The sequence below is a fragment of the Mustelus asterias genome, chromosome 23 (assembly GCF_964213995.1).
Source record: "Mustelus asterias chromosome 23, sMusAst1.hap1.1, whole genome shotgun sequence".
NCBI lineage: Eukaryota > Metazoa > Chordata > Chondrichthyes > Carcharhiniformes > Triakidae > Mustelus > Mustelus asterias.
The window spans coordinates 72,815,701-72,839,889 of record NC_135823.1 but is presented as its reverse complement, the minus strand read 5'-3'; the positions used below and the strand labels follow the sequence as shown (position 1 = coordinate 72,839,889).

The window sequence follows — 24,189 nt, the reverse complement described above, 5'->3', positions numbered from 1 at the left end:
CAACCACCCAGATCCCTTTCCACCGTGAATACCGAGGTAAAGTATTCATTAAGCACCTCCGCCATTTCTAACGGTTCCGCACAAACTTTTCCCCCTTCACCTTTTAAGGGTCCTATGCCTTCACATCTCATCCTTTTACTCTTGACATATTTGTAGAAAGCCTTGGGATTCTCCTTAATCTTACCCGCCAAGGTCTTCTCATGACCCCTTCTCGCTCTCCTAATTTCCTTCTTAAGCTCCTTCCTACATCCCGTATACTCCTCTAAATCCTTAACACCTCCTAGCTCTCTGAACCTTCTGTACGCCTCTCTTTTCTTATTCACCAGGTTCATCACAACCTTCGTGCACCACGGTTCCCGTACCCTACCAACACCCCCCTGTCTCATCGGAACGTTGTCATGCAGAGCTCCAGACAAACATTCCTTGAAAATCCTCCACTTTCCTTCGGTACTTTTCCCCAAGAATGCCTCCTTCCAATTTACCCGTCTAATTTCCTCCCTGATGAGACTGTATTTCCCTTTACTCCAGAGAAACACTTTCCTAGCCTGCCTGATCCTATCTCTTTCCAATGCTATCGTGAAGGAGATAGAATTATGATCGCTATCCCCAAGATGCTCACCCACCGAGAGATCCTCCACCTGTTCAGGTTCATTAGCCAGCACCAGATCAAGTACAGCCTCTCCTCTAGTAGGCTTATCCACATACTGTGTCAGGAAACTCTCCTGGACACACCTAACAAACTCCTCTCCATCCAAACCCCTAGCCCTAGGGATATTCCAATCTATGTTTGGGAAATTAAAATCTCCCATCACGACAACTCTGTTATTCCTACATCTCTCCAGGATCTGTTTCCCCATCTGCTCCTCAACATCTCTGTTACTATTGGGCGGCCTATAGAAAACACCCAGCAAAGTTACCGACCCCTTCCTGTTCCTAACCTCCACCCACAGAGACTCCGTAGTCAATCCCTCCACGGCGTCCACCTTCTTTACAGCCGTGACACTATCCCTGATCAACAGTGCCACTCCCCCCCCTCTCTTGCCTCCCTCCCTGTCCCTCCTGAAACATCTAAAACCCGGCACCTGAAGCACCCAGTCCTTTTGTATCCTTTCCAGTTTAATAACATCCCTCCTATAGCAGAATGACCAGAATTGTATGCAGTACTCCAAATGTGGCCTTACCAATGTCTTGTACAGTTGTAACATAGCGTCCCAACCACCCTATCTACTTGCGATACCACTTTCAAGAAACTATGTACCTGCACCCCTAGGTGTCTCTGTTCAATACCATTCCCCAGAGCCCTACCATTAACTGTGCAAGTCCTGTCCTAGTTTGTCTTAACAAAATGCAACACCTCGCAGTTATCTGAATTAAAATCCATCTGCCATAACTCGGCTCACTGGCCCAGTTGACCAAGAACCCATTGTATTCTTAGAAAACCTTCTTCACTGTCCACTGTTCTACCAATTTTGGTGTCATCCAGAAACTTATTGACCATGTCTCCTATATTCTCATCCAAATTGTTTATATAAATGACAAACAACAGTGGACCCAGCACTGATCACTGCGGCACACTGCTGGGTTCAGGCCTCCAGTCTGAAAAGCAAACTTCTACTACCCTCTGTCTCCTACCGGCAAGCCAATTTTGTATGCAATTGGCTAGTTCTCCTTGGTTCCCATGTGATCTAATCTGACTGACCAGTCTAACATGCGGTTGAAGGCCTTGCTAAACTCCATGTAGACAACGTCTACCGTACTGCCCTCATCTATTTTCTTGGTCACCCCTTCAAAAAACTCTATCAGATTTGTAAGTAGTTAATAATGCATACTAGATCCTAGCTTCATCAGTAGCAGCACAAAGGCAAGGAAGTTACAATGAACCATTATAAAGCACTGGCTTATCCTTGACTAGAGTATTGTGTCCAATTTTGGTCACTGAACACGGAAGGATTTTTAAAATTCATTTCCAGGATATTGGTGCTGTTAGGAAGGAAGTTCCATGATTTTGACCCAGCGATAGTGAAGGAACAGTGATTATAGTTCCAAGTCAGTATGGTGTGTGACTTGAAGGGGTGCTTGCAGGTGTAGGTATTCCCATGAACCTGTTGCCCTTGTCCTTTTAGGTGGTAGAGGTCACGGGTTTGGAAGGTGCTGTTGAAGGAGCTTTGGTGAGTTGTGGCAGTGCATCTTGTAGATGGTATGCACTGCTGACAGTGTCAGTGGTGGATAGGTGGCCTTGGCCAAAATCTTTGTATCCTCTTTAGCCATGGGTGAGGTATCAGAGGACTGGAGAGTAGTTAGCATTGTTTCTCTGTTTAAGAAGATCAGAAGAAACAATCTGGGAAATGACAGGCCTGTGAGCCTTACATCAGTGGTGGGGAAATTATTGGAGATGATTCTTAGGGACAGGATGTACTCACATCTGGAAGGGAATAGGCTTATTAGTGATAGGCAGCATGGTTTTCTGAAGGGGAGGTCATGTCTCACAAACTTGATTGAGTTCTTTGAGGAAGTGACAAGAAACATTGACCAGAGCAGGGCTGTGGATGTTGTATACATGGACTTTAGTAAAGCCTTTGATAAGGTTCCACACGTCAGGCTGACACAGAAGGTGAAGTCATATGGCATCCGAGGTGAGCTGGTAAGATGGATACGAAACTGGCTTGGACATAGAAAGCAGAGAGGAGCAATGGAAGGGTACTTTACTAACCGGAGGTCTGTGACAAGGAGTGTTCCACAGGATCAGTGCTGAGGCCTCTATTGTTTGTAATATATATAAATGATTTGGAGACAATGTAGGTGAACTGATTAGTAAATTTTCAGATGATACAAAAATTGGGGAGTAACGGATAGTGAGGAGGATTGTCAGAGGATATAGCAGGATATAAACTGGCTGGAGACCTGGGCTGAAAGATAGCAGATGGAATTTAACCCGGACAAATGTGAGGTGATGCAATTTGGAAGGTCTACTGCAGAGGAAAGTTTACAGTAAATGGTAGAGCCCTTAGAAATATTAGCATACAGAGGGATGTAGGCATGCAGATCCACAGTTCCCTGAAGGTGGCAACTCGGGTAGACAAGGTGGTCGAGAAGGTGGTCGTATGGCATGCATTCATCGGTCAGGGCGTTGAGTATAGGAATTGGAAAATCTTGTTGCGGCTGTATGAGACTTTGGTTAAGCCGCAGTTGGAGTATTGTGTACAATTCTGGTTGCTACACTACCAGAAAGATGTTGATGTATTGGAAAGGGTGCAGAAGAGATTTACCAGGATGTTGCCTGGTTTGGAGGATATGGACTATGAAGAAAGGTTGAACAACCTTGGATTGTTTTCATTGGAGCGCCATAGGATGACGGGGAACCTGATAGAGGTTTACAAGATTATGACAGGCTTGGACAGAGTGGATAGAGTCTTTTTCCCAGGATCAAAGGGTCAATTACTCAGGGGCATAGGCTGAGAGTGAGAGGGGAACAAAAAGAGACGTAAGGGGCAAGTTTTTCAGAGGATGGTGAATGCCTGGAACGCGCTGCCGGTGGAGGTGGTGGAAACTGATTCTATAACAACGTTCAAGAGGCATCTGGATAGATACATGAATAGGCAGCGAATAGAGGGATATGGACCACATAGAGGCAAGAAAATATTAGAGCGGCATCTGTGTCAGCACAGACTTGGTGGGCTGAAGGGCCTGTTCCTGTGCTGTACTGATCTTTGTTCTTTGGTAATGCCATTGAATGTATGGGGCGATGGTTAAAATTCTCTTGTTGGAAATGTTCATTGCCTGGCACTTTTGTGGCATAATTGTTACTTGCAACTTGTCAGCCGAAGCCTGTATATTGTCCAGATCTATGGCTGCATATCGCCATAGACTGCTTCAGTATCTGGGAGTTACGAATGGTGCTGGATGTTTTGTGTAATCATCTGTAAATGTCCCCACTTCTGACTGTATGATGGAGGGAAGGTGGTTGATGAAGCAGCTGAAGATGGGTGGGGCCAGGGACACTGCCTTGGGGAACTCCTGCAGTGAAGTTCTGTAACTGAGATGATTGACCTCCAACCACCAGAACCATTTTCCTTTATACCAGACATGACTCCCAACTAGTGGAGAGCTTTCCTCTGATTTCCATTGACACCAGTTTTGCTAGGACTCCTTGATGCCACATTAGGTTAAATGATGCCTTGATGTCAAGGGCAGTCATTCTCATCTCATCCCTGGAGTTCAGCTCTTTTGTCCATGTTTTAACCAAGGCTGTGATGCAGTCAGGAGCTGAGTGACCCTGGTGGAACCCAAACTGAGTATTCGTTAGCAGATTATTGCTGAGTAAGTGCTGCTCAATAAGACTGTCCATAGAATCCATACAGTGCAGAAAAAGACCATTTGGTCTATCGAGTCTGCACTGACACTCTGACAGAGCATTTTACCCGGGCCCATCTCCCCACCCTATTCTTGTAACCCCACGCAATTTCCATGGCTAATCCATCTAACCTGTACACCTTTGGACATGTGGGAGGAAACCAGAGCACCCAGAGGAAACCCACGCAGACATGGGGAGAATGCACAAACTCCATACAGATAAACACCCAAGGCCCCTCACATCTCCCTCTCTCACCTTAAGTGCATGCCCCTAGTATTAGACATTTCAACTCTGGCAAAATGATTCTGACTGTCAACCCTATCTCTGCCTCTTATAATTTTATAGACTTCTATCAGACTCCGCCACTCCAGATAAAACAACCAAAGTTTGTGCAGCCTCTCCTTATAGTTCATACCCTCAGATCCAGGCAGCATCCTGGTAAACCTCTTCTACACCCTCTCCAAAGCCTCCTCATCCTTCCTGTAATGTGGCGACCAGAATTGAATGCAATACTCTTAAGTGTGGCCTAACCAAAGTTATATAAAGCTGCAACATGACATCCTGACTCCTGTACTCGATGCCCCGACCAATAAAGGCAAGCTTGCCATATGCCTTCCTTGCCACTTTGTGGCCACTTTTAGATATGGACTTGAACCCCAAGATCCCTCTGTACATCAGTGCTGTTCAGGGTCCTGCCATTAACTGTATCTTCGATCACTATAAGCCAGCAGTGTAGAATTTGGAAAGGCATTTGTATAATTGCAAAATTGAATTTTGAACACAAGCATTTTAACAGCCTTCTAAACTGGATACACGCTGAATGCAAAGTTTTGTAAAATTTATTTATTAGTGTCACAAGTAGGCTTACATCAACACTGCAATGAAGTTACTGTGAAAATCCCCTAGAATGTAAGAGGATATTTTTAAGACTTCTCTAAAATTATAGAGAAGTTATCACTCAGAAAGAGACCATCCAGCCCATTCTGTCTACACCAGCCAAAAGAAAAATTAGCTGCGCATTCTAATGCCACCTTCCAGCACCCAGTCCATAGCCTTACAAGTTTAGCACTTTAGGTGCAGATTCAGGTACCTTTTAAATAAGTTGGAGTTTCTGCCACCATCATCAAACCAGACAGCGAATTCCAAACTCCCACCAGCCTCTGGGTGACGATGTTTTCTCTCATGTCCCTTCCAATCCCTCTACCAATCACCTTAAATCTGTGCCTCTTGATAATTGACCTCTTTGCCAAGGAAAACAGTGCATCCCTATATTGTTAGGGAGGCCCCACATAATCTTATATATCTCAATCAAGTCATCCCTCAGCCTCCTCCGTTCCAAGGAAAACAACCCTTGCCTGTGTGAAATTACAGGGATGAGGTAGGGGAGAGGGCCTGGTTAAGATACTCTGTCAGAGAGTCAGTGCAGACTTGATGGGCTGAATGGCCTCAAATGCACATAGGGATTCTATGATTTGTCTATCCAATCTTTCCTCAGAACTGCAATTTTTAAGCCCTGGCAATATTCTTGTAAATCTTGTAATTTCTTCAGAGCAATTATGTCCCTCCCGCAATGTGATGACCAGAACTGCACACACAACTCCAGCTGCGGCCCAACCTGCATTCTATATATTTCTATGATTACACCCCTGCTTCTGTATTCAGAGCACTGTGTGTAGCTCTGGTCACCCAGCCACAGGAAGGATGCGATTGCACTGGATTCTTGAATTATTTTGACTTTTCTTTTTATCTTTCAGGCAAATTTGGCACCGGAATCCAATCCTACTTCTCCTTTCTACGTTTTCTGGTTTTGTTGAATTTTGTGATATTTCTATTAATGTTTATTTTTGTCACACTTCCGATGATCATTTCAACCCGTGGAGATGTTATCATTACGCATGCCAATGTTTCCAAGTTTGGTGCAGGTAATTAATGCGCGTTAAACTTGGGAATGCAAGATTTTGTTTCTGGAAACTTGAGTTAATCACAGCGCTCACTAGACATTTGATTCCATCAAAAGCGACAGCTAATTGGTCAGTTGGTATGAGAACAACCTGACATATTTTTCAGTCTTCACATATGGATAAGATGTTGCTGACTTCTCATAGGAAAATGAAATGAATGAGAGACACAGAAAATGGATGCCTTGGGTCTGCTGGGATCTTTTACACTCTATTCTGTATGCGTTCCAATTGTAGCCCAAATCTTCCATTCTTCTTCTTGTGCTGTCACAAACTGACATAAAAATGTTTATCCTCTTTAAATAAATATAGTACAGTTGCTACCATCTGGGGATATTTCTGCAACAACCGTTCTGTCTGTTGCCTCCTGTGCCTCAGGTCTAGTGGAAACATAACAATGGATTGGAAAATTGCTAATGTAACACCCTCACTCAAAAGGAGAGGGAGGCAGAAAATAGGAAACTATAGACCAGTTAGTTTAACATCTGTTGTTGGGAAATGGTTAGAATCCATTATTAAGGAAGTAAAACAGGACATTTGGAAAGTCAAAAGGCAATCCATCAGAGTCAGCATGGTTTTACAAAGGGTAAATCATGTTTGACTAATTTGCTAGATTTCTTTGAAAATGTAGCAAGCCGCATGGATAATGGTGATCCATTATATGTAGTATATCTAGACTTCAGGAAGGTGTTTGATAAGGTGCCGCACAGAAGGTTAATACACAAGGCAAGATCACATGGGGTTGGGAGTAATTAGCTTGGCTAGAAGACTGGCTAACTGACAGAAGGCAGAGTCGGGACAAATGGGTCTTTCTGGTTGGCAAGATGTAATTGATAGCGTGTCACAGGGTTCGGTCCTCGGGCCCCAGCTATTTACAATCTATATTAATGACCTAGATATAGGGGTAGAAAGTAGTATAGCCAAATTTGCAGATGACACTAAAAAAGGTGGGACAGTAAGGTGCAATGAGGAAGTAAGAAATTTACAAATGGATATAGATAGGTGAGTGGGCTTCAATGTGGCAGATGGAGTTTAACATTGATAAGTTGGACTCTAAAATCCATAGGACTCTAAAATCGGCCCCGCAGGTGGAGGAGGTGGTTAAGAAGGTGTATGGTGTGCTGGCCTTTATCAATTGAGGGATTGAGTTTAGGAGTCCTGGGATAATGATGCAGCTATATAAGACCCTCGTCAGACCCCACTTGGAGTACTGCGCGCAGTTCTGGTCACCTCATTACAGGAAAGATGTTGAAGCCATTGAAAGGGTGCAGAGGAGATTTACAAGGATGTTGCCTGGATTGGGGGGCATGCCTTATGAGGATAGGCTGAGGGAGCTCGGTCTTTTCTCCTTGGAGAGACGTAGGATGAGAGGTGACCTAATAGAGGTATATAAGATGTTGAGAGGCATAGATCAGGCGGACTGTCAGAAGCTTTTTCCCAGGGTGGAAATGGCTGCTACGAGAGGACACAGGTTTAAGGTGCTGGGGGGTAGGTACAGGGGAAATGTTCGGGGTAAGTTTTTCACACAGAGGGTGGTGGGCGAGTGGAATCGGCTGCCGTCAGTGGTGGTGGAGGCAAACTCAATAGGGACTTTTAAGAGACTCCTGGATGAGTACATGGGACTTAATAGGATGGAGGGTTATAGGTAGGCCTAGAAGGTAAGGATATGTTCGGCACAACTTGTGGGGCTGAAGGACCCTGTTTGTGCTGTAGTTTTTCTATGTTTCTAAGTGTAAGGTTATCCATTTTTGTTGGAAAAATGACATTACAACTTACTATTCTCTAAATGTAGAAAGAGTTGGGGTGCTTTGGTGCAGAGACATCTGGGTGTCCTCATGCAAGAGTCGCAGAAAACTGTTTATAAGGAAAGCAAATGGAATTTTGGTGTTTATAGCTAAAGGAATAGAGTATAAAAGTAGGAAGTGTGTTGCAACTATACAAGGCATTGGTGAGACAATACCTGGAATACTGTGTACAGTTTTGGTCCCCTTATTTGAGGAAGGATGCAGTGGCATTAGAGGCAACTCAGAGGTGGTTCACTACGTTGATTCTAGAGGCAAGGGGTTGGTTTTATGAAGAGAGATTGAGTAGATCAGGCCTATACTCTCTGAGTTTAGAAGGATGGGAGGAGGTCTAATTGAGGTATATAAGATGATAAAATGTATTGATGAAGTAGATATAGAGTGAATGCCTCTTGTGGGACAATGTATAACAAGAGGTCATAGTTTTAGGATAAGGAATAGCATATGTGAAACAGTGATGAGGGGAAATTACTTCACTCAAGGATGGCGAATCTGTGGAATTCAGTACCTCAGAATGCGGTGGATCTGGGACATTGAGTAAATTTAAGGAGGAAATAGACAGATTTCTAGTTAGTAATGGATTGAAGAGTTACGGAGAACAGGCAAAAAAGTGGAGTTGAGGCTGAGAGGAATTGTATTGAACGGTGAAGCAGGCTCAAGGGGCTGAATTGCCTACTTCTGCTCCTCGTTCTTGTGTTCCTATAATACAATACTCCTTTACTCTCCCCTTGGCTTTAACAAATACACACAGGTTTTGAGATTAACATGGATTACCAAGTACATTCGAAGCTACAATGGTCTCATTAGCACACATGGGCGGCACGGTAGCACAGTGGTTAGCACTGCTGCTTCACAGCTCCAGGGATCTGGGTTCAAATCCCGGCTTGGGTCACTGTCTGTGTGGAGTTTGCACATTCTCCTCGTGTCTGCGTGGGTTTCCTCTGGGTGCTCCGGTTTCCTCCCACAGACCAAAGATGTGCGGGTTAGGTTGATTGGCCACGCTAAAAATTGCCCTTAGTATCCTGAGATGCGTAGGTTAGAGGGATTAGTGGGTAAATATGTAGGGATATGAGGGTAGGGCCTGGGTGGGATTGTGGTCGGTGCAGACTCGATGGGCCGAATGGCCTCTTTCTGTACTGTAGGGTTTCTATGATTTCTATGACAAGTTTGTGGATTCTTCCTCAGAATTTTCCCAGATAATTTTCAAAGGTGAGTTTTCACTTCACTTTAAGCAGTAATTCCTCTCAGGATTTTGAATCGATCCCTTTTGGTTTCCTCTGCCTCGACTGGCTTACTGTTTCTTCTCACTGTCAATTGCTTCAGCCGCAGCTTCTTAATAGAATTACTTCATAACTTTCAGTTGCCTCTGAAAGTCTCACCCTAACTACACACCTGGCTAAATAGAATGACTTATTTAACTTCTTTAGCTCTTGTTTCTCTCTTCTGTGATTTCTTCTGGAGCACAGCTTATTCTCTATTCATTTAGCTCAGCCTATTTTCTATAACTGTTCTCTGGGTCTGTTGAGCTGGCTTATTTAGCTTCAGTTTACTCCATTGAGCTGAGAGAGAAACCTCCCCCGCCCCCCAGCTCCCTCACAGCCCTCAAAAAATCACTTACCACACTTTGCTACACGTACGAACACAGAATGTTTCGGTCCCACCCTTTCGCTCTGATTTCTAAACTTGATGCTGAAGTTCCTCCTCAACTCAGTCCTAAATTTGCTCCCCCTTATTTTTGGCTATGCCCCCTAGTTCTAATTTCACCTACCCATGGAATTAACCTCCCTGCTTCTATCTTATCTATTCCCTTCATAATCTTATATGTTTCTTAAGATCTCCCCTCATTCTTCTGAATTCCAATGAGTATTGTCCCAGTCTACACAGTCTCTCCTCATAAGCTAACTCTCTCAACTCCGCAATCAACCTAGTGAATCAGTACTCCAGATTGCCCTCACTTACACAGCTGCAACATAACCTCCCTGTTTTTAAACTCCATCCCTCTAGCAATGGAGGAAAAAATTCCATTTGCCTTCTTAATTATCTGCAAACCAACCTTTTGTGATTCTTGCACAAGGACACCCAGGTCCCTCTGCACAGCAGCATGCTGCATTTTTTGAACATTTAAATAATAGTCCATTTTGCTGTTATTCCTACCAAAATGGATGACCTCGCATTTACCAACATTGTACTCCATCTGCCAGACCCTCGCCCACTCACTTAGACTATCTATATCCCTTTGCAGACTTTCAGTGTCCTCTGTACACTTTGCTCTACACTCATCTTAGTGTCATCTGTGAATTTTGACACACTACACTTGGTATCCAACTCCAAATCATCTATGTAAATCGTAAACAATTGCGACTCCAACACTGATCCCTGAGGCACACCACTAGTCACTGATCACCAACCAGAAAAACACCCATTTACCCACACTCTTTGCTTTGTGTTAGTTAACCAATCCTCTATCCATGCTAATACATGGACCATGCACCTTTATCTTATGCAGCAGCCTTTTGTGCATCACCTTGTCGAATGCCTTCTGGAAATCCAGATACACCACATCCACAGGTTCCGTATTGTCGACCACGCTTGTAATGTCCTCAAAGAATTCCATTAAATTAGTTAAACATGACCTGCCTTTCATGATCCCATGCTGGTCTTCCCAATAGGACAATTTCTATCCAGATGTCTCGCTTTATCTTCCTTGATATATTAACGATATTAACGAATATTAACGATAGAGGGTTGGTAGGAGGATACAATTAATGTTACCAGGGAGGCAGTGCTTGGTAGACTAACGGAACTGAAGGTGGACAAGTCCCCGGGCCCGGATGGAATGCATCCCAGGGTACTGAAAGAAATGTCAGAGGTAATAGCGGATGCGATAGTGGTTATTTATCAAAATTCGTTGGATTCTGGGGTAGTGCCGGCGGATTGGAAAACGGCTAATGTTACGCCGCTGTTTAAAAAAGGAAATAGACAAAAGGTGGGTAACTACAGGCCGGTTAGCTTAACGTCTGTAGTTGGGAAAATACTGGAATCCATCATTAAAGAAGAAATAGCAGGCCATCTGGATAAGAATGGTTCGATTAAGCAGACGCAGCATGGACTCATGAGGGGAAAGTCGTGCTTGACGAACTTGTTGGATTTTTATGAAGATGTGACCTGTGCGGTTGATGGAGGCGAACCGGTGGATGCGGTGTTTTTGGATTTCCAAAAGGCGTTTGATAAGGTGCCTCACAAAAGGTTGCTGAAGAAGATTGGGTCACACGGAGTTGGGGGTAGGGTGTTAGCGTGGATTGGGGATTGGCTATCCGACAGGAAGCAGAGAGTCGGAATAAATGGGTGCTTTTCTGGTTGGCAGATGGTAACTAGTGGCGTGCCACAGGGATCGGTACTGGGGCCTCAACTATTTACCATTTATATAGACGATCTGGAGGAGGGGACTGAGTGTAGGGTAACAAAGTTTGCAGACGACACAAAGATAAGTGGAAAAGTGAATCATGTGGAGGGCGTAGAAGGTCTGCAGAGAGATTTGGACAGGCTGAGTGAGTGGGCGAGGATCTGGCAGATGGAGTATAACGTTGACAAATGCGAGGTTATTCACTTTGGAGGAAATAATAGCAAATTGGATTATTATCTAAATGGAAAAAAATTACAACATGCTACTGTGCAGAGGGACCTGGGGGTCCTTGTGCATGAGACGCAAAAACCCAGTCTGCAGGTGCAACAGGTGATCAAGAAGGCAAATGGGATGTTGGCCTATATCGCAAGGGGATAGAATATAAAAGCAGAGCTGTCTTGCTGCATCTGTACAGGGCATTGGTGAGGCCGCAGCTGGAATACTGTGTGCAGTATTGGCCCCCTTATTTGCAGAAGGATATATTGGCCTTGGACGGAGTGCAGAGAAGGTTCACCAGGTTGATACCAGAGATGAGGGGTGTTGATTATGAGGAGAGACTGAGCAGATTGGGTTTGTACTCGTTGGAATTTAGAAGGCTGAGGGGGGATCTCATAGAGACCTATAAGATAATGAAGGGGCTGGATAGGGTAGAGGTGGAGAGATTCTTTCCACTTAGAAAGGAAGCTAGAACTGGAGGGCACAGCCTCAAAATAAAGGGGGGTCAGTTTAGGACAGAGTTGAGGAGGAACTTCTTCTCTCAGAGAGTGGTGAATCTCTGGAATTCTCTGCCCACTGAAGTGGTGGAGGCTACCTCGTTGAATATGTTTAAATCATGGATAGATGGATTTCTGATCGGTAAGGGAATTAAGGGTTATGGGGATCTGGCAGGTAAGTGGAACTGATCCACTTCAGATCAGCCATGATCTTATTGAATGGCGGGACAGGCTCGAGGGGCTAGATGGCCTACTCCTGCTCCTATTTCTTATGTTCTTATGATGATAGATTCAAGCATTTGTTCCACTACAGAAGCTAAGCTAACCAGCCTATAGTTACCCGCCTTTTATCTACCTCCTTTTTTAAACAGTGGCGTCACATTTGCTGTTTTCCAATCTGCAGGAATTTTGGTAAATTACCACTAGTCTCCGCCAAGTCTTTTAGTACCCTGGAATGCATTCCATCAGGACCAGGAGACTTGTCTACCTTTAGTGTCATTGGCTTACCTAACATTGATTCTTTAATGATTATTTCTAGGTCATCACCTGGCATAGCCGCTTTGTCATTGACGTTTGGCATGTTATTTGTGGCTTCCACTGTGAAGACCAACACAAAGCACATTGAACATAACATATTTATCTACCTTTTCTCTGACGGGAGAACAGCAACATCTTATGTGAAGATTGAGGTTCTCTGAAAGAATGGAAACCATGCCTATAGTGGACCTTTCTAACAATTCTATTCTTTAGAAGTTGATTAAATAAATTTGTATTCAGCAACAAGAAGTGATAATGCATGAATCTTAAATTTACTGTGCACGTCACAAAATATTGCAGGATGGCCACTTTCAAAATATTTGTTTTCCTATTTTCTTTCTTGCTTCCTGATTTCAAAGAAACAAACAAAGAACAATACAGCACAGGAACAGGCCCTTCAGCCCTCCAAGCCTGCGCCGCTCATGTGCCCAACTAGACCATTTGTTTGTATCCCTCTATTCCCAGTCTGTTCATGTGGCTATCTAGATAAGTCTTAAACGATCCCAGCGTGTCCGCCTCAATCACCTTGCTTGGCAGTGCATTCCAGGCCTCCACCACCCTCTGTGTAAAATACGTCCCCCTGACATCTGTGTTGAACCTTGTTCCCCTCACCTTGAACCCGTGACCCCTTGTGTTCGTCACGTCCGACCTGGGAAAAAGCTTCCCACTGTTCACCCTATCTATGCCCTTCATAATTTTATACACCTCTATTAGGTCGCCCCTCATCCTCCGTCTTTCATCATAGTCCAGTGAAAAGAAAATGATGTGATTGCACAATTGAGATGAGTTAATTCCTGTCGTGGTTTTTTTTATAGCTGAAGAATGCACAACGTATGAACAGCCTAAAAACAAGCTAGTCATCTTCTATAGTTATGTGATTAATCTTTTCTCAGGAACGGTAAGTGTTTTCGGATTTTATTATGATAAAGGTTTAGGAATGTTATGAGGATGTAATTATCCAGAAATCTGACTACATTTCTTTTGGACCTCCCATCATCTGTTTGTACATTTGTGAGTGTAGGCCTGCATTATTGTATAACTGCGATGCACCATGAATATGTGGTGTATTTTATGCTTTACACCAGATTTTGGGGTAGAAATATCAGTCAGGCTACCTGCACTCACAATTATTTAGGAGTAAATCGGACAGAAACTTTCAGAGTTTGCACATGTACAATTGCACAATTAATCATGAAAATCAGGATGTTGTTGTACAAGTAGATATGTTCTTCCAGAATTATTTGCTGTAACAATATCGTGCAGAGATGAAATGCCGAAGGACATAGAGTCTTAGAGGTTTACAGCATGGAAACAGGCTCTTTGGCCCAACTTGTCCATGGCGCCCAGTTTTTACCCAATTGCCTGCATTTGGCCCATACCCCTCTATACCCATCTTACCCATGTAACTGTCTAAATGCTTTTTAAAAGACAAAATTGTAGCCGCCTCTACTACTACCTCTGGCAGCTTGTTCCAGATACTCACCACCCTCTCAGTGAAATAATTGCCCCTCTGGACCCTTTTGTATCTTTCCCCTCTCACCTTAAACCTATGCCCTTTTAGACTCCCCTACCTTTGGGAAAAGATGTTGACTATCTAGCTGATCTATGCCCCTCATTATTTTATAGGCTTCTATAAGATCACTCCTAAGCCTCCTATGCTCCAGAGAAAAAACTCCCAGTCTATCCAGCCTCTCCTTATAACTCAAACCATCAAGTCCCAGCAGCATCCTAGTAAATTTTTTCTGCACTCTTTCTAGTTTAATAACATCCTTTCTATAATAGGGTGACCAAGTGTGGCCTTACCAATGTCTTGTACAACTTCAACAAGACATCCCAACTCCAGTATTCAAAGCTTTCTTAAAATCCAAAAACACCACCACATCCACTGCTTCACCCTTTTCTATTCGGCTCGTTAAGTCCTCAAAAAAATCTCCAGTAGATTTGTCAAGAATGACTTCCCTTTCATAAACCCATGTTGACTTTCTAATCCTGTTCATATTTTCTAAATGTCCTCTTATCACATCCTTTATAATAAACTCTAGCATTTTCCCTCTTACTGATGTTAGGCTAACCAGTCTATAATTCCCTGTTTTCTCTCTCTCATTTTTAAATAGCAGGGTTACATTTGCTGTCCTCCAATCTGCCAGCACTATTCCAGAATCTACACAATTTTGGAAGATTATAACCAACGCATCCACTATTGCTGTTGCCACCTCTTTTAATGCCCTGGGATGTAGATCATCAGGCCCTGGGGATTTATCAGCTTTCAGTTCCATTAATTTTTCTCCAACACTTTTTTTAGTAATTCTAATTTCCTTCAATTTCTCCTTCTCATTTGGCCTTTGGTTCCTCAGCATTCTGAGAAGCTATCCAAAAGTCTGAGGTCACGAACCAACTGACTCAAGAACAGCTTCTTCCCTGCTGCCATCAACCTTTAGAATGGATCTACCTTATATTAAGTTGATCTTTCTCCACACCCTAGCTATGAATATAACACTACATTCTGCACCCTCACGTTTCCTTCTTTGTGCGGAATGCTTTGTCTGTATAGTGCACAAGAAACAATACTTCTCACTGTATACTAACACATGTGACAATATTAAATTAAATCAAATATGTGTCTTCAGTGAAAACTGAACTAGAGTCGTTATTTAATTGCTCTGCCATTTCTTTGTTTTTTATTATAACTTTTGAAATGTAAAGGATCTACATTTGTTTTCAGTGTTTTCTTCTTTTTGCATACTTGCCGAAGCTTTAATGTTACTTGCAAGTTACTCTTGTACTCTATTTTTCTGCTTGTAATTAATTTCTTGGTCCGCCTTTGCTGAATTCTAAACTGTTCCTAATTCTCAGCCTTGCTACTTTTTCTAGCAACTTTTATATTTTGGATCTTATGTTATCCTTAATTTGTTTGGTTGGGCCACTTTTCTTGTATTTTCACTCCAAAAAGGAATGTGTAACTGCTGTAATGCACACATTTGCTCATGCTTTTTAATGAGATTCCACAATCTATGTTCATCAACTCGCACCTCATACCTTTGTAGTTTCCTCTGTTTAGATTTAGGTCCTGAGTTTTAGAACAGACCTCTTCACTTTTTCTACTCTAATGGAAGAATCATGAGTAAAAGTGTTTGTATATTGTTTGGGTTTACATAGATTCAGTTCTATGTCCAGTTGCTTTCAATAACATTTCATGATCTAAACTTTGATACTTTGAAAATATGTGAATAGCAGTGCATGATTGCATGTTTCTATTGCATAACCTTTGCTTTTTTTTTGAAACCATTGAAAGAAATTATGGTTAGTTGTGACGTTAGTGTACCTTTAAGAGATGTTTTTTTAAAATCATGATCTCTGCAGCTCTCAGTCAGTGTTTCTCAGTTCACAGCCTTAGCTGATGTCATTGTGGTACCGGCTTGTCTGGAGATGTCCTTTTATTGCTGTTTAAACGGGGTTTGTTTATTTTTACTGGAATGTTTTTGACCCTGCATTGTTAGGGGAAAAAACTGGTTGGCAGGTCAGGTGGTAGGAGGTTTTTTTCCAGTTTGGAGCTGCAGGTTAGAGTTGAATTTTAGAAGGGACATCAAGCTGAAAAGAAATCTCTCTCTCCCTGGTTTTGGAAATTCTGCGGGTTAGCTGAAAGCAAGGTCTTGCTTTTCTGGAGGGAGAGAATTGGCTGTCGGTGGCTTGCCTAGAGTTCCTGGTGTTTTGGGAAGCTGTTCTGACTTCAAACTGTTCTGAGTTTATCCAGAGAACTGCAGACTTCATCCAAAGGTGTCAAGTCCAGTATTACATGAACGTTGGTATTTGTTGTGTAAAACCTGTGAAAAGGGTCTTTTGTCTATGGGATTGGTTTGATGAGGACACATTAGATATATTTGTTAAGGGTTATACATTATGGTGGTTGTTCTGTTTCTTGTTTGTAATTGGTAAACGTTCTTGCTAATTTTCTTACTCTACATGTATTCTTAAATACACTTTGTTTGATAAAAGCTCCCTAGTGGGTCAGATGAATCATACCTGAAGCGAAACTTATCATGCTTATCCTAACCAAATTCAAGATGCAAAACTTATGATCCAGACGGGCTCCATAAAACACTTTGGAATTTCTGATCTGAACCATAACATATTTTTAAAAATTAAAATTTTAAAAGTAAACCTTTGACACATGTGTTTGCTAATGGGGAACCGATGTAAAATGCCTTCCATACTTCTAGAGCTCATATCACCTCTGCTGCCGCCATTCCCCCCAGCCCCACATGACGGTGCACGACTGTTACACTTGGAAGATGCATAATTTAGGTATAATCTTTTGCCCATTCTTTTTGTAACGACTCTGTTGGAATATCTGTTGATCATTTACTAGTATATTTTGTTTTTAGGGATTCCTGGAGCATACGTATCTATTTTATGGATTTTACAAAGTTGATCAGTTGGATTCTGGCAATTTGAAATATAATCTACCACTTGCATACTTCCTGGCAATGGTTTCCTATATCCTCCTGAGCCTCTTCTGGGTCGTGAAAAGGTAATTACTTCTATTCCTGTTCCAGATTTCAGTCTGTTAAGTACTCGTTCAGGGGATGTGGGAGTTGCTGGCTGGGCCAATATTTATATCCTGTCCCGAATTGCCCTTGAGAAGGTGAGCTGCCTTCTTGAACTGCTGCAGTGTAGGCATACCCACAGTGCTGTTAGGAAGGGAATTCCAGAATTTTGACCCAGCAACAGTGAAGGAACGGTGTTTTAATTGGGTACATTGGCCATGCTAAATTCCCCCTCAGTGTACCCGAACCGGTGCCCGAATGTGGCAACTAAGGGATTTTCACATTAACTTCATTGCAGTGTTAATGTAAACCTTCTTGTGACATTTATAAATAAACTTTAAAAAATATATTGTTCTAAGTCAGAACTTGCAGGTGGTGGTGTTCCATTGCATTCACCTTCACTTTCTAGATGGTAGAGGTCATGGGTTTGGAAGTTGATGTAATAGCAGCCTTGGTGAATTCATAGAATCCCTACAGTGCAGGAGGAGACCATTCAGCCCATCGTCTGCACCGACCACAATCCTGCCCATTCCCTATTCCCTATGCCAGTCAACGTAATCTGTACATCTTTGGAGTGTGGGAGGAAATCGGAGCACCCAGAGGAAACCCACGCAGACACGGGGAGAACGTGCAGACTCCACACAGACAGTGACCCAAGCCGGGAATCGAACCCGGGTCCTTGGCTCTGTGAGGCAGCCGGGCTAACCACTGTGCTGCCCCCATGCTTCCCCCCAGTTGCTGCATTGCATCTTGTAGATGGTGCACAATGCTGCCGCTGCGTGTCAGTGGTGGAGGGTGTGAATGAATATTTAAGGTGGATGTGGTGCCAATCAATAGGGCTGCTTTGTCCTGGATGGTGTTGAGCTTCTTGAGCATTGTTGAAACTGCACCCACCCAGGCAAGTGGGGAATATTCCACTACCCTCCTGCCATGTGCGGTGTAGATGGTGGACAGCGTTTGGAGAGTTCGGAGGGGAGTTAGATGCTGCACGGTTCCTACCTTCTGATCTGCTCTTGTAGCGGCGTTTACCAGTCCAACGCCGCATCTCCACACCATCTGCTCTTGTTGCCACAGTATTTATATGGCTGGCTGTTTCAGTTTCTGGTCACTGGTAACCCTCAGGAATTCAACAATGGTAATGCCATTGACTGGCAAAGGGAAATGCTAACATTCCCTCTTACTGGAAATGCTTATTGCCTGGCAACTTGTGTGGCATGAATGTTACTCGTCAGCCCAAGCCTGAATTTTGTCCAGGTGTTGATGGCTTCAGTGTCTGAGTCACAAATAGTCTTCAACATTCTGCAGTCATCAGTGAACATCTCCACTTCTGACGTTATGATGGAGGGAAGATGATTGAAGCAGCTGAAGATGGTTGGGCCTCGGACACCACCTGAGGAAGTCCTGCAATGATGTACTGGGACTGAGGCATTTACCTCCAATAATCAGAGCCATCTTCCTTTGTTACGACTCTAACCAGCAGACTTTCCCCCCGGCTCCCATTGACTCACGTTTTGCTAAATTTCATATAATTTAAATAAATGTCTAAAAGAGATATGTGCATTATTGTACAGTGCATTTAATTTCTAATACATTGTATAAATATATCCTTGATTTGAATATCCTTGGGACTACAAGATCCTCTGATCAGTTTTCATGATCATGTGTGATCTTGTTCACGAGTTGTTCTAGGTCAAATGTGATTGGAGCAATCCCTTTTTCAATTTGGCCATAACCAGAATAATATTCAGTTTAGTAAGTGTGGAGGAATCTTTTAGGCATCTGTTTTGTAATATTTAGATGACCTACAAGACAATGCATCCTTTGCTCCGACTGCCAATTTATGTTAACATTATAAGTCCTGCCTGCCTTTCATTCAAATGGTGAAAACTATTGTAGGAAGAAATGATTCATATCCTTAAATAACCTTTATTGCAGAAACTGTAAGTAAAAGTGAAGTGAATAAGATAATTCCATCTCTTGGGCAAGTGCAGTGTAAGTTCTGCAGCAACATATTATGTATATATAACCTGACTACATTCTCCATGTTAATTGAGAATGTTCAACATTAAACGCTTCACCCTGTACTTGCCCCATTTGATTGGATCTGAAGTGTAAACAAACTGAAATTGTGTGTATTTTGGCAGTTTCAAAAGTTATTTGGAAAGTACAATTACGTTTTTGTTACCATTTTACTGTTTTTATCTTATCTCAATCGCTTAGAGCTGTGGAAGGTTTCAAACAAAGCTTCATCAGATCTGAAGACCGATTTCAGAGCTTTTGTAATAAGATTTTTGCAGGTTGGGACTTCTGCATTACGGATCAGCATGCTGCAGAGCTGAAACATAGCTGTCTACAGTATGAGCTGAAAGTGAGTACTTTTTTATAATTCCTCTTAGAATAGAAAAAGTATAAGCTTTACTGTTGTCTCAGTGTAAGAAAAAAGCACTGAAGGATGTGGAATTGGACTGTATATAATGTGGAAATTCCCCAGTTTAGCTAGTTTTAGTTGGGACGCTAGTTCAGGCATCAACCTGCTTAGCAAGAATTTGAGATTCCGAATGCTGATTGTTACTGGTTAGTATCTGGTGAACATGCACCTGTGAATGTTCAGCTAAGGTGAAATATCATTTGACAGTGCGGACTGCTGAGAAGTAGTTTGCTAGTTTCTTGATTGCAAATTTGGTTTTTGGAGTTCTATTTACAGGCTTATCAATTCACAGGCATAATTTAGTGCTTCATGGAATAAAGGGCAGGAAAATCAGAGAAAATTGGAGGAAGGCAAAAATGTTTTCTGCTGAAGAAACCTTTATATATCGTAACATCGGAGGGCTATTTTGTCTCCCGTTTTGAACGAATAATATTGGAGATGATTAGTTAGAAAAATAGGAGCAGAAATAGGCTCTTCCGTTGAGGCTGCTCCATCATTTAGTGTGATTAAGGCTGATCCTCTATCTCAACGTCATACTCCTTGCTCCCACCCCCACACTCCCCGCCCCCATGCCCCTTGACCCCTTTAGTGCCTGGAAATCTGTCTACTTTGGCCTCCATAGCCTTCTGTAGTAGAGAATTCCACAGGTTCACTGCCTTCCTTCCTAACTGTTTGCTGTACCTGCATACTTGCTTTCAATTACTCTTTTACAATTTAACCCAGGTCCCTTTGTACATCAATTTATTACCATTTAAATAATACCCTGCCATTCTGTTTCTTCATCTAAAGTGGATAACTTCTCACACACACATCCGTATTCTCGGGCCCTGTTGGCCCCAAGCTCAAATCCCGCTGGGCCAGTGAATTTGGTGAGAGGCCTGAAACGGGATTTACGCCGGGCGTAAAACAGTTTCCGATGCTCCCAGCCCATTCCACCTGACGTGATCAGGATCTCTCCCAGAAAGGACGAGAACCTGCTCCAAACTCATTTGCGTTGATTTTATTTTCATTAGTAAGATTAAATTCGAATGCAGTGGCCTCCCAGTATGCTCCCACTCCCACCAGCAAAAAGCCACCCGGGCTCCAATCTCTGCAGGTCCCTAAAAGCAGGACTCTGAGGGGGAGCACAGAGGTGAATACTGCTCAGTACTAACCTTCAGGGTGCCCATGGGCAAAGCATCTTCTGGTAGAGTGCGGATGGCAGGGTGGGGGCCTTCAAGGGAGCTGGGTGTTATGGGGGCTTGAGTTGGGTTGGAGGAGTTTGGGCCGGAGTTCTCCCCCGGGATGAGCGTCATGTGACTGGTTTTCTAGCTGTGACTTTTAAAAGTTTTGAACTATCTCTCAGCATGTCAATTTCAAAGAGCTGTCAGGTTGTAGGGGCTAATGTTCTCTCTTGTAGCTTTTAAAAGCTTTTTAGTGCTTTCTTTATATGCCATAGCACGCACCATTAACTTTTAACAGCCTATTAACAGCCCTTGAGTGACTGCTTCTGGCTCCTTCAAAATTGAGATTATGTTAATTTAGACAGCACTTCACAATCCATTAACTCTGAAGTGCTTCCTCAAAAGTGCAGCTGTTCAGTCTGAGCTCTTTTTTTAAAGGGAAATTTTCTCTGTTCTGAAGTCCTTCGTAGAAAGCGTAGGTGTACAGTCTGAGTTTAATTTTTAAGGGAATTTTTTTCTCCCTCTGATGCCTGAACCAGCATGTCTTCACTCTTTATCAGGGGCTGGTTTTAACCAATACAAGCAACTGGCACCACTCTGTCAGCAAATGCAATGGTTCCTCAATGAGGACCTTCTCGCAGCTACTGCTGAATTCTCTAGATAGATGTGATGACCACGCCGGGGCTCAGAGGCCATGGTAGTCCCAGGTTGTCAGGGACATGACTGGATAGTGCTCACCATACCTCAGGCAAGAGGCAAGGTTGAGAAGGCAGGCCTTCACGAATAACCCTGGCCGGTACAGGAATTGAATCTGCACTGTGGGAAAAAGTCCCGTTTCCGCCATTATGTTTGGAGTTTTAAAGTTTATTAGCCATAAGTAAGCTTACATTAACACTGCAATGAAGTTAATATGAAAATCCCTTAGTTACCACACTCTGCGCTGTTCAGTTGTAGGGCCAGTTGCATGGCAACTTGTGCCTATGCCTGCATTGGCTAAGCGCACTAAGTCATCTGAAATGTTTCAAACACCATTGCTGTTTATGGACATTGTCTGAATCACCCACTACCTGTATCTTTCTTTTCATTTCTTTCTAAGTTGGAAAACAGCCTGTCACTTCTTATCTATCTCTGCAATGTTAAATCAATTTAGGCTTTTCTTAACCATGGCATTTTTGTCAAAGCAAATGTTGGTGCTTTTTCTGTTATTTTGGTCCCTCATTTGTGCTTTTGTGTTCTTTCTTACGGAATCAAGTTTCTGGGCTTAACTGTATTTCTCTCCTTCCCCGTAGTGAAGTGCCAGTTCAGGACCTGATCCCAGGTTTACAGATAATAGATGGCTCTACAAAGAGAACAAAGAACAATACAGCACAGGAACAGGTCCTTCGGCCCTCCAAGCCCGTGCCGTTCCCTGGTCCAAACTAGACCATTCTTTTGTATCCCTCCATTCCCACTCCGTTCATATGGCTATCTAGATAAGTCTTAAACGTTCCCAGTGTGTCCGCCTCCACCACCTTGCCTGGCAGCGCATTCCAGGCCCCCACCACCCTCTGTGTAAAATATGTCCTTCTGATATCTGTGTTAAACCTCCCCCCCACTTCACCGTGAACCTATGACCCCTTGTGAACGTCACCACCGACCTGGGGAAAAGCTTCCCACCGTTCACCCTATCTATGCCTTTCATAATTTTATACACCTCTATTAAGTCTCCCCTCATCCTCCGTCTTTCCAAGGAGAACAACCCCAGTTTACCCAATCTCTCCTCATAACTAAGCCCCTCCATACCAGGCAACATCCTGGTAAAACTCCTCTGTACTCTCTCCAAAGCCTCCACGTCCTTCTGGTAGTGTGGCGACCAGAACTGGACGCAGTATTCCAAATGCGGCCGAACCAACGTTCTATACATCTGCAACATCAGACCCCAACTTTTATACTCTATGCCCCGTCCTATAAAGGCAAGCATGCCATATGCCTTCTTCACCACCTTCTCCACCTGTGACGTCACCTTTAAGGATCTGTGGACTTGCACACCCAGGTCCCTCTGTGTATCTACACCCTTTATGGTTCTGCCATTTATCGTATAGCTCCTCCCTACATTATTTCTACCAAAATGCATCACTTCGCATTTATCAGGATTGAACTCCATCTGCCATTTCTTTGCCCAAATTTCCAGCCTATCTATATCCTTCTGTAGCCTCTGACAATGCTCCTCACTATCTGCAAGTCCTGCCAATTTTGTGTCGTCCGCAAACTTACTGATCACCCCAGTTGCACCTTCTTTCAGATTGTTTATATAAATCACAAACAGCAGAGGTCCCAATACAGAGCCCTGCGGAACACCACTAGTCACAGGCCTCCAGCCGGAAAAAGACCCTTCCACTACCACCCTCTGTCTTCTGTGACCAAGATGTGGCCAAGCCAGTTCTCCACCCATCTAGCCACCTCCCCCTTTATCCCATGAGATCCAACCTTTTTCACCAGCCTACCATGAGGGACTTTGTCAAACGCTTTACTAAAGTCCATATAGACGACATCCACAGCCCTTCCCTCATCAACCATTCTAGTCGCTTCTTCAGAAAACTCCTCCAGGTTAGTGAGGCATGACCTCCCTCTCACAAAACCATGCTGACTATCGTTAATGAGTTTATTCCTTTCTAAATGCGCATACATCCTATCTCTAAGAATCTTTTCCAACAACTTCCCCACCATGGATGTCAAGCTCACCGGCCTATAATTACCTGGGTTATCCTTCCTACCCTTCTTAAATAACGGGACCACATTAGCTATCCTCCAATCCTCTGGGACCTCACCTGTGTCCAGTGACGAGACAAAGATTTGCGTCAGAGGCCCAGCGATTTCATCTCTCGTCTCCCTGAGTAGCCTCGGATAGATTCCATCAGGCCCTGGGGATTTGTCAGTCTTTATATTCTCTAACAAACCTAACACTTCCTCCCTTGTAATGGAGATTTTCTCCAACGGTTCAACACTCCCCTCCGAGACACTCCCAGTCAACACATCCCTCTCCTTTGTGAATACCGACGCAAAGTATTAATTTAGGATCTCTCCTACTTCTTTGGGCTCCAAGCATAATTCCCCACTTTTGTCCCTGAGAGGTCCGATTTTTTCCCTGACAACCCTTTTGTTAGTAACGTATGAATAAAATGCCTTGGGATTCTCCTTAATCCTGTCTGCCAAGGACATTTCGTGACCCCTTTTTGCCCTTCTAATTCCCCGTTTGAGTTCTTTCCTACTTTCTTTGTACTCCTCCAGAGCTCCCTCCGTTTTTAGCTGCC

The 24,189-nt window shown here is 43.3% G+C and overlaps 1 protein-coding gene across 1 annotated transcript in view; it reads left to right on the top strand.

The window, feature by feature from the left end:
- tmc7 (transmembrane channel like 7) overlaps window positions 1–24,189 on the top strand; it is a 100,061-nt gene that overhangs the window by 33,977 nt on the left and 41,895 nt on the right. Inside the window, exons 4-7 of the mRNA XM_078240933.1 lie at window positions 6,106–6,273; window positions 13,580–13,662; window positions 17,147–17,292; window positions 19,529–19,676. Coding sequence (XP_078097059.1) covers window positions 6,106–6,273; window positions 13,580–13,662; window positions 17,147–17,292; window positions 19,529–19,676 — 545 coding nt within the window. The remainder of the gene's footprint in view (window positions 1–6,105; window positions 6,274–13,579; window positions 13,663–17,146; window positions 17,293–19,528; window positions 19,677–24,189) is intronic.